This window comes from Cnephaeus nilssonii, assembly GCF_951640355.1.
Source record: "Cnephaeus nilssonii genome assembly, chromosome: 1".
NCBI classification, from domain to species: Eukaryota; Metazoa; Chordata; class Mammalia; order Chiroptera; family Vespertilionidae; genus Cnephaeus; species Cnephaeus nilssonii.
The window spans coordinates 32,469,843-32,485,165 of NC_137072.1; the positions used below are offsets into that span (position 1 = coordinate 32,469,843).

The 15,323-nt window shown below is 37.8% G+C and overlaps 1 protein-coding gene across 1 annotated transcript in view; it reads left to right on the top strand.

The window, feature by feature from the left end:
* TAF3 (TATA-box binding protein associated factor 3) overlaps positions 1-14,186 on the top strand; it is a 191,352-nt gene extending 177,166 nt beyond the window's left edge. The window contains exons 5-7 of the mRNA XM_079772370.1: positions 7,882-8,137; positions 10,923-11,029; positions 11,877-14,186. Of these exons, the coding sequence (XP_079628496.1) occupies positions 7,882-8,137; positions 10,923-11,029; positions 11,877-11,991 (478 nt within the window). The 3' untranslated portion in view covers positions 11,992-14,186. The remainder of the gene's footprint in view (positions 1-7,881; positions 8,138-10,922; positions 11,030-11,876) is intronic.
* The last annotated feature ends 1,137 nt before the right edge of the window (positions 14,187-15,323 follow it).

Below are 15,323 nucleotides of genomic sequence, written 5' to 3' on the forward strand. Positions count from 1 at the left end.
CAAAATTCTAGCAAATCGAATCCAACAATACATTAGAAAGATCATACACCATGATCAAGTGGAATTTATCCCGGGGATGCAAGGATGGTACAACATCTGCAAATCAATAAATGTGATATACCACATAAACAGAGAGAGAAAAACCATATAATCATATCCATTGATGCAGAAAAAGTATTTGACAAAATCCAACACCCTTTCTTGATAAAAACTCTCAGCAAACTGGGAATGGAAGGATCATTCCTCAACATAATAAAAGCCATATATGACAAACCCACAGCCAACATCATACTCAATGGGCAAAAACTAAAACCATTTCCCCTAAGAACAGGAACAAGACAGGGATGCCCACTCTCACCACTCCTCTTCAACATAGTACTGGAAGTCCTAGCCATTGTGATCAGACAAGAAGAAGAAATAAAAGGCATCCAAATTGGAAAAGAAGAAGTAAAACTGTCCTTATTTGCAGATGACATGATATTGTACATAGAAAACCCCAAAGACTCCATCAAAAAACTACTAGACTTAATAAATGAATTCAGCAATGTAGCAGAATACAAAATCAGCACCCAGAAGTCTATGGCTTTTCTATACACCAATAATGAACTCACAGAAAGAGAAATTAAAAAAGCAATCCCATTTACCATTGCACCAAAAAAATTAAGATACCTAGGAATAAACTTAACCAAGGAGACAAAGGACCTGTACTCAGAAAATTTCAGGATGCTAAAAAAAGAGATAGAGGAAGACATGAACAAATGGAAGAATATACCATGTTCATGGATTGGTAGAATCAACATCATCAAAATGCCTATACTACCCAAAGCAATCTATAAATTCAACGCAATCCGCATTAAAATACCAATGGCATACTTCAAAGACCTAGAACAAATTCTCCACAAATTCATCTGGAATAAAAAAAAGGCCCCGAATAGCTGCAGCAATCTTGAGAAAGGAGAACAAAGTTGGAGGGATCACAATACCAGATATCAAGCTATGCTACAAAGCCACTGTTCTCAAAACTGCCTGGTACTGGCACAAGAACAGACATATAGACCAGTGGAACAGAACAGAGAACCCAGAGATCGACACAAGCCAGTATGCTCAATTAATATTTGACAAAGGAGGCAAGAACATACAATGGAGACAAGACAGTCTCTTCAATAAATAGTGTTGGGAAAACTGGACAGATACTTGCAAAAAAATGAAACTAGACCACCAATTTACACCATACACAAAAATAAACTCAAAAGGATAAAGGACTTAAGTGTAAGAGGGGAAACCATAAAAGTCTTAGAAGAAGCCATAGGCAACAAAATAGCAGACATTTGTCGTAGCAATATCTTTACCGATACAGCTCCTAGGGCAATGGAAACTAAAGAGAAAATAAACAAATGGGACTACATCAAAATAAAAAGCTTCTGCACAGCAAAAGAAACCATCAACAAAACAACAAGAAAGCCCACTGCATGGGAGAACATATTTTCCAATGTTATCTCTGATAAGAGTTTCTTCTCCAACATTTACAAGGAGCTCATACAACTTAACAAAAGGAAGACAAACAATCCAATCAAAAAATGGGCAAAGGACCTAAATAGACACTTTTTGAAAAAGGACATTCAGAAAGCCAAGAGACATATGAAAACATGCTCAAAGTCACTAATCATCCAAGAGATGCAAATCAAAACAACCATGAGGTACCGTCTCACACGTGTCAGAATGGCTATCATTAACAAATCAACAAATGACAAGTGCTGGAGAGGATGCGTAGAAAAAGGAACCCTCTTGCACTGTTGGTGCAGCCACTGTGGAAAACAGTATTGCGTTTCCTCAAAAAATTCAAAATGGAACTGCCATTTGACCCAGTAATACCACTTCTAGGAATATATCCCAAGAAAACAGAAACACCAATCAGAAAGGATATATGCACCCCTATGTTCAGAGCAGCACAGTTTGCAATAGCTAAGATTTGGAAACATCCTAAATGCCAATCAGCAGATGAGTGGATTAGAAAACTGTGGTACATCTACACAATGGAATACTATGCTGCTATAAAAAAAGGAAGGAATTCTTGCCATTTGCAACAGCATGGATGGATCTGGAGAGCATTATGCTAAGTGAAATAAGCCAGTTAGTGAAAGATAAATACCACATGATCTCACTCATTTATGGATAATAAAGAACATTACAAACTGTTGAACAAAAATAGACAGAGGCAAAGAAGCATCAAACAGACTGTCACACTACAGCAGGAAGGTAGGGAAAGGTTGCGGGGGGGGGGGGGGGCGGGTAAGAGATCAACCGAAGGACTTGTATGCACGCACATAAGCACAACCAACAGACGCAAGACACTGGGGGCGAGGGGACGGGGGCAAGTGCCTGGGGGTAGAGGAGGCTGAGGGGGAGGTCAGTGGGGCGGGGGGCGGGAAGAGACATATGTACTACTATTTGTAATACCTTAAACAAGAAAATAAAATAAAAATTTAAAAAAAGAAGTAGAAATTGTTAGCTACAAAATTGTCACAGGGATGTAAATAAAGTACAGCATAGAGAATATAGTTGATAATATTGTAATAACAATATTATTCAATATGTGTGGTGCCAGGTGGGTACTTGAAATATCAGGGGAACATTTTGTAAAGTGTATGATTGTCTAACCACTAGGCTGTACACCTGAAATTAATACAAAATAATACTGAATGTAAACTGTAATTGAAACATAAAATTTTTAAAAAAATCAAAATAAAATAAAATGTACATAAAAGTTCCTTAGGTTTCTCAATTTTTAAGAATGTAAAAATGTAAAAAAAAAATTGAGATTGCTACTTTAGAATTTTTTTTAATAAGAATCCACTGGTGTCAAATCCTTGGGTTTTGCTTGCCTGAAATGTCTTTATTTTATCCTTATTCTTGAAAGATGTTTCCAAAGACAAAATTTATTTTTCTTCAGCACATTGAAGATGTATTCCACTGTTTTCTAAATTCATCATTGCTGTTGAGAAGTCAACTGTAATATATTTCTTCTTTGAAAGTACTTGTTCTTAGAGTGTAAGCCCACAGACTGAAGGGTCCTGGATTCAATTCCTGTCAAGTTTCAGGCTCAATACCCAGTCCTGGTTGAGGTAGATGCAGGAGGCAACCAATAGATGTGTTTCTCTCACATCTATGTTTCTCTCTCCATCTCTCCCCTTCCCTTCCACTCTCTCTAAAACTCAATGGAAAAAAATATCCTGGGGTGAAGATTAACAAAAAGAAAAAATAAAACAAGTAATTGTTCTATTTTTCTCCTCTGGCTGCTTTTCAGACTTTTCTTTTTGTGATGTTTTATAGTTTCACTCTGATACGTCTGCAGTAGGTCCTTGGGTTACGTCAGAGATCCATTCCTATGGTGCGACTTAACACAGTTTTCGCCATAAGTTGGAACCCACCTACATAAGCACCTACGTCACTCACATGGAGCACATATACTACAGTAATGAAGTGAAACAGTAAAAAAAATTTTTTTTTAATTTTTAAAAAAAGTTAACAATTCCTGACCTTTACTTGTGGTAAATAAATAATAAAAAACATAAAGCACATACATATGTACATATGTTGAAATGACAGAACTTTTTTTTATAAATAAATGGGAGATGGCGATGTAACCACGAAACGACGTATGTCGAGTCCCACGTAACCCGAGAACTGCCTGTATTTATCTTGCCTGGGGTCTATTAGGCATCTTAAGTCTATGGATTGGTATCTTGCATCAGTTCTGTAAAAGTCTTAGATATTCTTTGTTAACATTTTGCCTTTGCCCCTTTCTCTCTAGCATTATGATTAAACTTGTACTAATTAGACTTTTTAATTGTACTTTTTAATTCTCTTTGCCTCTCAAGGCTAAGTTCTACATTATTTCTTCTGTCTTACTATTCAGTTTCTAATTCTCCCATCCATTGAGTTTTACACTTCATTTACTACATTTGTCATTTCTATAAAGTCTGTTCTTTTCAAATCTACTAGGTCACCCTTTATAGCCTCCTATTACCTGCCAATAATTTCAATCTTTGCCTTTTATTTTTTAAGCATTGTAAGTAGAGTGGTTTTGTAGTTGATAGTTCTAGTATCTATGATCATTATGAGTCTCTTTGTATTGTCTATTATTTTTTCTGCTTCTCCCTGAGGCTTTCTTGCCTCCTTGTATGTCTGGTTATCTTTCATTATCTACGCTTTTTTTCTTAAATAATTATCTGTGTTAATAATATTAATAATATTTCCTCTCAGGATGATTTGTGCTGGGTATCTGGGCACATTACGAGTCCAAATGACTTGAAATATTGCATAGAGTGCCCTGGACCACCAGAGCTGAGAATTCATGAGATTCTCATTCATCCTTACCTAATTGGTGTAGTCTGTTGGGAGTCCTTAATGTGGGGAGGAGTTCTCTTAGACTTTACACTTTGGCAGTCCCTGGGCATTGGAACCTGTCCTCTTTATCAAAACCAAAGATCAGATTTGTTTTATGAGCAAATACCCTCAGACAAAACATCTGTGTTCTACTTACCTCTGGGTTCCTGCATTTTCTTTAGTTTTGTTTCCAGAACCCATGTTTTAAACTATTATGGGAAATTGCCTCCACAAATAGTGAGTTTTAAATTTTTAGCCTAACTATAAAAATAAAGAGTGCTTGCACTATAGATATAAATGCAATAAATATAGTAACATAAATATAGTAATAACTTTGGACTCTCATCCTTTCTAATAAAAGGGTAATATGCAAATTAACTGTCACTCCATCACAAAGATGGTGGCGCCCATAGCCACAAGATGGCAGTGCCCAGTCCTCTCAGCCCCGCCAGAGTCTCCCAGTCCCGGGGTGGGGGTGGTTGGCGGCCACTGAGAGCGGACAGCATGAGCAGCCTGGCGGAATGCTTGCTTCGTCACCACGGCAACGAGGCAAGTGTTCCACCCCGGCCGCAGAGGGCCGGGGGTGGGTGAGTAGGGGGGGGGCGCTTGTGTCATTGCCCTGGCAACGAGGCAAGCGTTCCACACCTGGCCGCGGATGGGCCTTTGGGCAGCGGGTGCGGAGCAGCCAGGCTCCGCAGAGAGCTACTGGTATACGGATTCGTGCACAGGGCTACTAGTCTTATATATTTGTGCACAGTCATTCAGTAAGCATCAAGAGTCAGTGGTGTATTAGTTAAGATCACAGGTTCTGAAATCAGACTGCCTGGGTTTAAATTTTAGCTCTGCCACACAGTAGTCTACTAATCTCTCTGTGCCTAGATTTCTGCATCTGCAAGAGGAAAGTAATGACAGTGCTTATCTCACTTGGTTGTTATGAGGATCAAGTGAGATAAGGCAAGTAAACATTTAGCATAGTTCCTGGTATGCAGTTGGCTTTCAAGTGCTTAGAACAGTTGGATACTTAGTAAGTGTTCAATAAATATTCACTATTATTTATGTTACCCATTTATTGAGTGTCTCCTGCACAAACAGTGTATGTTAAATTTTCTGGTCTTTACTATATTCAGGTTCGAAAAGTATCACACACTTGCATGAAACAAGTGGAGAGCAATTAAACAGCATTAGTTATTTGCTTCCATAATGATGGCATTTTTTGAAATACTTTATTGTCTTAAAATCTTCTGATCAGAATAGCAAAAAATCATGCTTTTTAGTGGAGGTGGTTTGAGAAAATGGAACTATGCAGGCTGGTAATGGTGGTACCAGGGGTTGTCATACACAAGAACTATGAGTATATTGCTGGTGCTAACACTTACATTTGTACATAGTGTTTGACATGTTTCTCTATGTTCAGGTTCTCACCAAAATTCTCAGAAGCAGCTATATTTATTTTCACTTTGTTGATCAGAAAAGCAAGGCCTAGATAATTGTGGAACAGTAGGAAGAGATAACTTGGTGCAGTTATTTTAGAGAACAGCTTGGGATTCCTAGTCAAGGTAAAAGGTGCATACTCTGTGACCCCGTAGCTTTATCTCGGACTGTACCTTGGGAAATTTTTGAACGTATTTACAGTTAGCTTATAACATGTACAAGGCAATATGTCCTGCACTCAGTAGGGCAATGAGCAAAAGTCCTTTGACTTACCCATACCATGGAGTACCATTTAACAAGTACAATAAATAATATTGATCATATGTATCAACATGGATAAATCAAGAGACTTAAAACTAAGTGGGCAACTAATAGATAAATAAATTCTGGAGATCTAAGGCACAGCATAGCAATTATCTTCAACATTACTGGATTATACACATCAGAATTGCTGATGTTGTAGAAGACCAAAGAAACCCAAGTGAAGCTTAGAGAAATGGAGTTACACAGTTTTATTACACCGGCGGTCTCAGAGGAGTTGCCTCCAAAGTCTGAGCCAACCAATATGGTGGAAGCTCTTCCTTTATCCCCTTTGGTTTCTTTGTCCCCCAAATATGGGTGGGACTTCTGGACCTTTTGTTGGCTTTGCAAAAAGCCCCTGTGTTGGGATGGGGCCGTGAGGCCATATCTAAGGGCCTGGCCTGGCGCCAGTGCTGATAACCCCCTCTGGGGGTTGTTTATTGTTCATGGTTTATGGCCTCTCTAAAATGGGAGTAGTACTTTAGATAAACAGGTCTTGCAAGACCAGATTGTGGAGAAAGGGGCAGTGACTTAATTATAGGTTATCAAGAATGTACATTAGGTTACTGGCACAGATTCAGATTGCTAGCCCCCCCGCCCCCCATCAGGGTTACATTGGAATTAGCCTTTTAGCCTTCTCACTAAGACTAGATCTTAATTGTTCTGAACACAAAAAGAACTGATAATTATGTGGCATGGTAAAGGTGTTAGCTAATACCACTAATGCCGCTGTACTAATCATATTACAGTATACAAATGTATCAAACCAACACATTGTACACCTCCTACTTACACAATGTTACTTGTCAATTATATCTCACACAAAAAAACTAAGTGAGAAAAGCTAGTTGCAAGAAATATAGTTTGATATTGTTTATGTAGTTGAAGCCCATAATCCAGTAGTACAGTGTGTATTATTTATGAGTACCCACAAAGGCAGAAAAGATACAAAGAACAAATTTACAAAAACAGATCTGCCAGCTTGAGGAGAGTGTTTACTTCTGGAGGAGCGAGGGAGAGAGGCCTGAAGCAAATATGGCAGAGGGCTAACGTCTAGTCTGTTACCTAAGCTGTCTGTTTTCTCTGTGCTTGAAATGATTTATATATTTTTTTCAAGTAAAAGAACTTGTAAAAAGGAAAAAAGAAGAAAGCTGTGGAATCAAAAGACCATGGTTCAAAGCCTGCCACCCATTTACCCAGTTCCTTTCTATCTTTAGTCCTGTTTCCTCATCTATAAAATGGGATCACTATAACTTCTTTGAAGCTGTTGTGAGGACTAGATGCGATTATATATATAAAGTGCCTAGTATAATATCTAACTTCTTATAGGCACTCAATACATCATATTTTTAAATAACTTACCCAAGGTCTCATAGCTAGCCTGTGTCAGACCTAGAATTTGAATGTAGATATCCTGACTCTGAGTCCAGTGCACCTTCCACTGCATGAGCTCTGTGACTAAGATATTGTTAATGAAGAGACAGATCCTCATTGCACAGCTCTAGTTATTAGTTGGTAATATCACCAGGAAAGGGGCTAGAACTGCTTTTCTTCCCCCACCCCCCAGCGAACATATGTGACTCTTGAATAAGTTGAGAGGTGAATGGGTGAAAGGCCTTGAACTCAGGTCTGTAGCCATCTCTGGACTCTTCAGAAAAGTATTTTGCTACTAGAAGAAGAAAGTTACTTTGTAATAATGTTTTAAAATATTTAGTTTGATTCAACTGTTCTGTTTTGACTTTTCCTTTTCTCTTTTGTTGACAGTGTCATCAGCAAAGTGGTTCCAGCCCCCGAGGCTAAGCCAGCTCCTTCTCTTAATAGACCCAAGACCCCGCCACCAGTGTCAGTCCCAGCCACTGTGCCGGTGCATGTCACCCCTGCCCCAGTGCCTTTGCCACTCCTTGCACAGTCCACCTCGTCCCCCGCTTTGATGCCATCCCCGTCCCCTGCCATCTCTGGAGCCGGAAGTTCAAAAGCCCCTGTGCGGAGTGTGGTAACGGAGACCGTCAGCACTTACGTGGTACGCAGCATTTATTTTGCAGTGTTTTCTTTAAAGTCACTTAAAAGCTTACTCTTTTATCATGAAAATGTTTTCAATTAAAAAGCAGTGTCATATGTATCATTATTGAATTTCAGAGGCAATTCTTTATGACTGGAAAGATATTTTCATTGCATTTTCAAGCTTTTGGCAGAAAAGTATTGTATTTCAATGTTCGCATTGTTTTTCTTTATATTGTTTTAGAATATGATTATATACATATATACAACAATATCAGTGTATAAATATAGAGAATAATAGTGATATTTAAATCTCACACTGAACTTTTGATCAAGCAATTAAGTTATTCACTTAAGAGTATAATTTATGTAATATATACAGATCTTATAGGCCAGCTGCTGTTTCTAAGTAACAGCACTAATTATAGTATGTCATTGGCTAAGGTCCAGAATATACCAGACTTGCATAATAAATGAAAATGAACTCCCAGACCAAAGAGCCCTCTGAGTATACAAGTGTGTCTTCAGATCGCAAAACTCACCTTGTTGAGTGAGTTCAGCAATGACATGAACTTGACCACCAAATACTCTGTATATAGACTGTGACTATAAGCCTAGTGATAGCTCAAATCTTTTCAAGAAGATATGATTGAAAAGTGGTGTGGTAGGATTCATGATAGTTGTTATAAATCATGCAAATATTATATTTTTAAGGCATTTTGGAAGGAAATTTCAACAAGTCATTACATGTTGGAGGCACTATAATGATTCAGAGGATAAAAATCTCGAAAGTATTGAGAGAGGATATAAAGACCTGAAAAATTAACAGAAAAGTATTAAATTGGCTATTTAAGACAAAAATGGAAGATGTGATACAAAAATCTGTGATCAACAAATTGGTCCATTTGCCCAGCCGGCTCAGGAGTTCAAGGTTCAATTCCTGGTCAGGGCACATGCCCGGGTTTCGGGCTTGAACCCCAGTGGGGAGTGTGCAGAAGGCAGCCAATCAATGATTCTCTCTCATCATTGATGTTTCTATCTCCCTTCCTCTCTGAAATCAATAAAAGTATACTTGTAAAAAATTGGTCCACTCAAGAACCAATTGCTATACATGTTTAATTGAAGTGCAAGGCAGGTTGATCAGGAAAGATTTTATGTTTGACCTCCATTTCATCTGTAATTAAGGGGTTTATGTTAGACGAGATTATCACTATAGTTCGTTCTAGCTCTAAAATTTCTGGTTCTCCAGTGGACTTTTGAGGCTAACTCCTTGAAGATGGATCAGATTTACATAGACAATGTGGATGAAAAGCCTTCTGTCTCCTAAGAGACATTTTTTAGACTAAGAACAAGAAGTATGATTTGGAGGAAAGATACAGGCCATAGAGCAAAACAGATGATTTTGTCGCTGCGCAATAGTGTGACTTTGGGAACTGGCAGTTACCTTTCCATAGCTCCAGTTTCCCCATTCTTAACCTATCCAGGGGTTGTTTTAAGATGATTAGATGAAGCAGATGTTTGGAAGAACTTAGTGAGCTGTCAAGTGTTCAGTGTTAGTTGTTAGGGATGCTATGGCAAATTCCTCTTGTAGCAACAGAGTCATGGCCTTCTAATTTCAAGGAAGGTCAACTAGCAGCAAGACTGGCCATGCATGGCAGCTTCAGGGCATAGGCTCTGGACTGGTCTTAACCCTGGACAGCTGGCATGTGGTAACTGGTGGTTCTCTCCCCTTGAAATTAGAGAGGGCTGAGTCAGAGATGTAGCTGCCCACAGCTTTCTTTAGGAAGCTTTCCTATGAACATGACTGTCTTTGTAGAGACTTTTTAAAACATGGCAGGCCTTAAATAGCACATCAGTAGACTGAAACAGCTATGTCCCCAATACACCCATTACACACAAAGAAAGCCCTTTTTTTTTTTTTTTTTTTTGCGTATCTAGTCAGTGTTATATTTGAAAGTGAAGGAAGGAACCATACTTTACAAAATAAACTGAATGAAATTATATGCTGTGTTATTGTGAAAGCTAGTGTTTAGTTGTTGCTGTTTTTGAATGACCATCATAGAATTGTTTCTTCCACATTGGTTTGGTTAATGTGGAATTTGAGGAAGTGGAACAATTAGGGATGTGTCTTATTTAGAACTGGTAAGTTAAGTAAACTCCAAAGCACATCATCTTTGTAGAAAAATAATATTTAAATGTGTAGTTCTTTGGCTTCATGAGTTCCTTATTTCATTTGCCCTTTAGTGATTGTACTTTGCTGAAAATGTCATAAAGGGAATGGAAAGTTACTTAGTAACAACTCTTTTATATCCTTGATCTTATCAGCTAGTTCAGGAGAAGGGTTTGGCTAATAAGTAATAAGGTGATACATGCACTATTGGCTGTACATATGAATTCCATGCCTGTGAATGCGACTGAGGAAATACATATGGTTGAGCTCTATAGTTCAAAAATAACCGTTGTTATTGCCATAAAGACCCTAATTATTAAGAACTTCTGTGTTTACAGTATTTTTTTTAGATAAAGGTGGCTATAGGCTATATTGTTCACAGAAGTTATTATAAAATGCTTTTTTTAATGACTTAAACAAAAGAGTTTAAAATATTCATTAGAAATGATCCCAGAATGGTGATGATCATGACTTTAATAAATTGTTAACCACTTTTTTTTTTTTTTTAGTTTAATATGTCAGTGTATTAGGTTCACAGTATAAAGTAATCACTCTTATCCTGCCCTCTTTTTGGTTCTTTTCCCCCATTCCATCTCTGTTTGCACACACACCCTCTCAACCCCATTTAAAACTTCAGATCCGAGATGAGTGGGGCAATCAGATCTGGATCTGTCCTGGATGCAACAAGCCTGACGATGGGAGTCCCATGATCGGCTGTGATGGCTGCGATGACTGGTACCACTGGTGAGTGCTCCAAGCATCAATGAATGCCCGTCGCTCCCTGGGGGGTGACACTCTGCAGAGCAGATTAGTGACTTCGGTCCATCTTGGATTGTCTCCCCTTCAGGTGCTATCCTCAGAATCATATACAGGGCAAAAATCACTGAGTCAGTAAAATGCAATTAATTTTAAAAATCAAGTCTTTGGACTATTGTTATTTAACCTAAATTCTGAATATTTTGCTTAACTTAAATACCATTCTAATGGAAAAGAAAGGAGATATAGGGATCGCCCTTTCCTTTCCTTCTAGTAATTTTCAGTAAAGAGCTGCCAAGCTTCACAGTACCATTGAGATAACCCCTTTGTAAACATGTCATAAACTGCAGAAATAAAGGGACAGCTTATCTGTTTTTTTACTTCTCTACTACTGCTCCACACTACCAAAGAATTGCTACCAAAATGTATGCAAATAATCTTATTTTATCTTTAAAATATCAGATATAAAAAGATAGAAATCCATTCAGTCACATGATATATGATAGGTATAAGATAAAAACAAAGCCATTGCTCAGAAGAATTATACTAGTTGTAGCTGAAAGGATAAATGGGCTAATTAATTTCTCTTGTGGGGCCTATAAAAGGGGCATTATGTAATATAATCATTCTTTTGTCCAACAATAGTGCTACATAAATTAGAGTTCTTTGGCTTGGATTTCTGGTGAATATACCATAGACTTAAAATTTTATTTAATTATTTAAAAGTATTTAAGAACATAGAAAGAAAGAGAGAGAGAGAGAGTGTGTGTGTGTGTGTGTGTGTACATGTATATGTATAACTTCTTTATCCAAAATCTTTTTTCTTAACATGTAGGCCCTGTGTTGGAATAATGGCTGCACCACCAGAAGAAATGCAGTGGTTCTGTTCCAAGTGTGCCAACAAGAAGAAGGATAAGAAGCACAAAAAGAGAAAGCATCGGGCACATTGACGTCTCTGCAGCTCGGACCAGTGGCGTGGCCTCGGGGCTTCTTTCCTACCACTTCAGATGGGGATCCATGAAATCCTGCTGTCCCATCTACCGCGAAGGTCCTGTGGATGAGGAATCTTGGGAGATCGAGGACAAGAGAACTGCAGCGTCCACTCTGGATGCTTCCCTCTGGAACAGACTGGCCTATGGCCATATGATGGTGTGACGGAAGGAAACTCAAGTACAGGTGTGGCACAAGGACTGCCGGGCCTTCATTTTTCTATTACCAGTGACAAGTATTAATAAAAAGACCATAATCTTCCCTTCTGATTTTCTTTATTCTCTCCAAGGCCTTTTCATGAAGGTATTAGATGAGAAGATGATGTGTAAACCACCTTGGCTGTAATTTAAGGATGATATCATTAGGCTGTATACAGTTTTCAACTTCTTTCCCTCTATAGTAAGATAATCATAATAACATAAATGAAAACTCCAGTTGGAGTATTGGTAAATATTTTTGTGATAAAAGTTTATGAAGCGTCCCCTCCCCCCATTTTTAGTATTAACATGTAAAATGTTCAGGCTTTTGTGAAATACCTTATATTTTTTAAGAAAAAGGTTTCTATCATGTCCTGTTTGCTCTCATGCAGATTATTTTTGTTAACTCACATTTTCTGTCTTGTTGCATTCTAACTTTGCCCTTCTTTAAACTGCAGGTGTTCTTCTCACTGCTTATACATTTCATCAACTTGTATAAAAACTGCAGACTAGAAGATCTGCCCTCGTGTAAATAATAAATATTTATGAAGCAGTTATTTTTTAAATTTTTATCGTGTTTAATTCTGGCTTTCTCTGCAATCCACTGTGATTTCAGCCATGTCTGTAATTACTGCTGTACATAAGCAAAGAAGGCTAGAAAACAGAGCCATAGTTGAAAGTTATCTACCATGAGCTGAACCTGCACAGTGCCCACAACACGGTGGGAAAGGGCCCTAGCCGTTAGAAGGAAAGCATGGCAACTTAGACCTGTGGTTCATTATTTGAAATTGGTTTGTTATCTGGTTTGTTTCTGTAAATTTCTTTGACTTTTATTAAAGGACATGTAGATTCCTCAAAAGTAAAAAAAAAAAAAAAAAAAAAATATTCTGTAGCATTTTGTGTTTATATTGTTTTATTTCTGCAAATTTGTTCATTAATATTGTGGTTTAAGGCTGTAATGAAGAATATTAAGAATTTTTAAAGAAAACTCATCAAATTTCAGGGTATCACAAAACTTTATTATATTACTATACTGCCCACTATTTATTATATGTTATAGATATCTGAGATATAAACCAAATATTTTATTTTTAATGTAAAACATCAAATTTTATTAACATATTTTAGCAACTTTGGAATAAATATGGACTTTTACTTGATTTTGAAATAATCCCAATTTGGGCCAGTGTAATAGATATCTTAAATGCTAGAATATGGGCATTGAGCCTAATATAAATATATTAATAGAAATTGTGATTTTTTTAATGCCAAGTAAATTGATATTAGTGTATGAATTAGTCATATTTTAAGACCTATTATGTGGTTAGAGAAATGAGGTTTTCTGCCATGAATGTTAAATTGCAAGTCAGTGGAAATGGAGTAGCCCTTTTAAGAGTACAGTATTTCATTGCCGTCCTTGTTCTAGAAGCCAACTTTTTTACCCCTATCAGAACAACAAAACAAAGCATCTATGTTGAGATACATGTTTTTGTTTTAATAATTTGAGATCATTCTAAATACTTTATACAATATTTTCACATGCACAAATATGCCCGTTAGTGCATTTTGGAAAGTGAAGAGGGGTGGGGAAGTGCAAAATAAAGATTATTGGCTATTTCATAGTTTGCTTTTCCATTTTCTTTATTTAGGATTTAGTTCCTTGAGTCATGGTCAGTGGGTCTAAAGTTGCCACGTTTAAGTGAGCCGGTTTGAAATAAGAATGGAGGTGCCTATATTTAACTTTTCTCCCAATCCTGCTGAGAGGCTTCAGCCCTTACTACATTGAAGGAATTTTAATCAGTTTGTCCCTTGCTATTTCATGGTTGCTTTCCTAAATCCAGTTCATGATTTTATAAATGGCCTTTGCAATAATAAAACCAAAGAATCATTTTCAGGGGGCTGGATAGCTCAAGGGATTAGTAATGGAATACAGAGCCTTTCACCTCCAGGTCAGTGAGTTGAATCCAGCCCAGGTCACTAGAGATCCAGAGTTGTTACCATCTTCTGACTGTTCAGTGGCCTGTGTAAAATGGACTGGTGGTCTCAGTCTCCACTGGATGGCTGTCTGTGCACCAACTGAAGGAAGTCCAAGAAGCTGCAAAAAGAAATGTAGATTCAAAAATAAAATACCTGTGTTACAAAGCAAAGTGAAAAACTTGGGCATAGTCATTCTTCACAAAGTAATAGGAGAAAAAAGAGTAGCTTACCAATGCCACAGGCATGACAGAGAATAGACAGGACTCACTTTCCTTAGTGAAGTCAAAACAGGAATGAAAAGGCCTGTATTGGGTGAGGGGAGAATGGTATATTGTGAAAGATGATTTCATGAGGAGAAAAAATTTAGGGGACCCAAGCAATAAGAAGAAAATGGGTTTTGGCTTTTGAGGGAGAAGGAAATCACAGAGCAGCAGGAACTTGAGGAACTACTGTGACTGAGAAAATTTGATGCAAAGGAATGGAAAGTGTTTCCCTTTGGAGCTGTAGACATCGTCCAGTTGTCAGTAAACCTGCAGACTATTTTCATTTACACCAGCACCATCGCCTGACCTTAGCATCAATACTTCATAAAGAGACGTAGTTAGGGCAAAAACTGGCCTGGCTGGTGATTTTATTGTAGGAGGTTGCATTTAAGAAACACACACCCCCGTCCCAGGAAACAGAAACTCTTCTGGTGAGATAATCTGCCTCCCAACCCCTGTGTAGCTGGCAAAACGTAATTTATATGACTGACACCGTGTTTCTCTTCTGAAGGTGTCTGCAGTTAAGTACAGTGAGGATCTTTATCCTCCAGCTGATTTGCGGTTCCAAATGTCCTGAAGAAAATCAGAAGTATCAGCATTCTGGCTTTGTCCGGCTTTTTTCAGAGATAAAATACAGTGTATTACTCTCTTGGATTGCCTAAACCGCCTTTGTTCTTCTTTCATTAGGACGATTAAACAAAGACCTACTAACCAAATTAAAGTATAAAATGAACCCTGAAATATGGAAACCTTGCCAGGACTAATACTAATGAATGAAGTTCACTGAAGGCATGCTGGCTAACTTTTCAATACAAATAGTTCTATGGCCAAACTCTGTAGATCACAGCAGTCTTT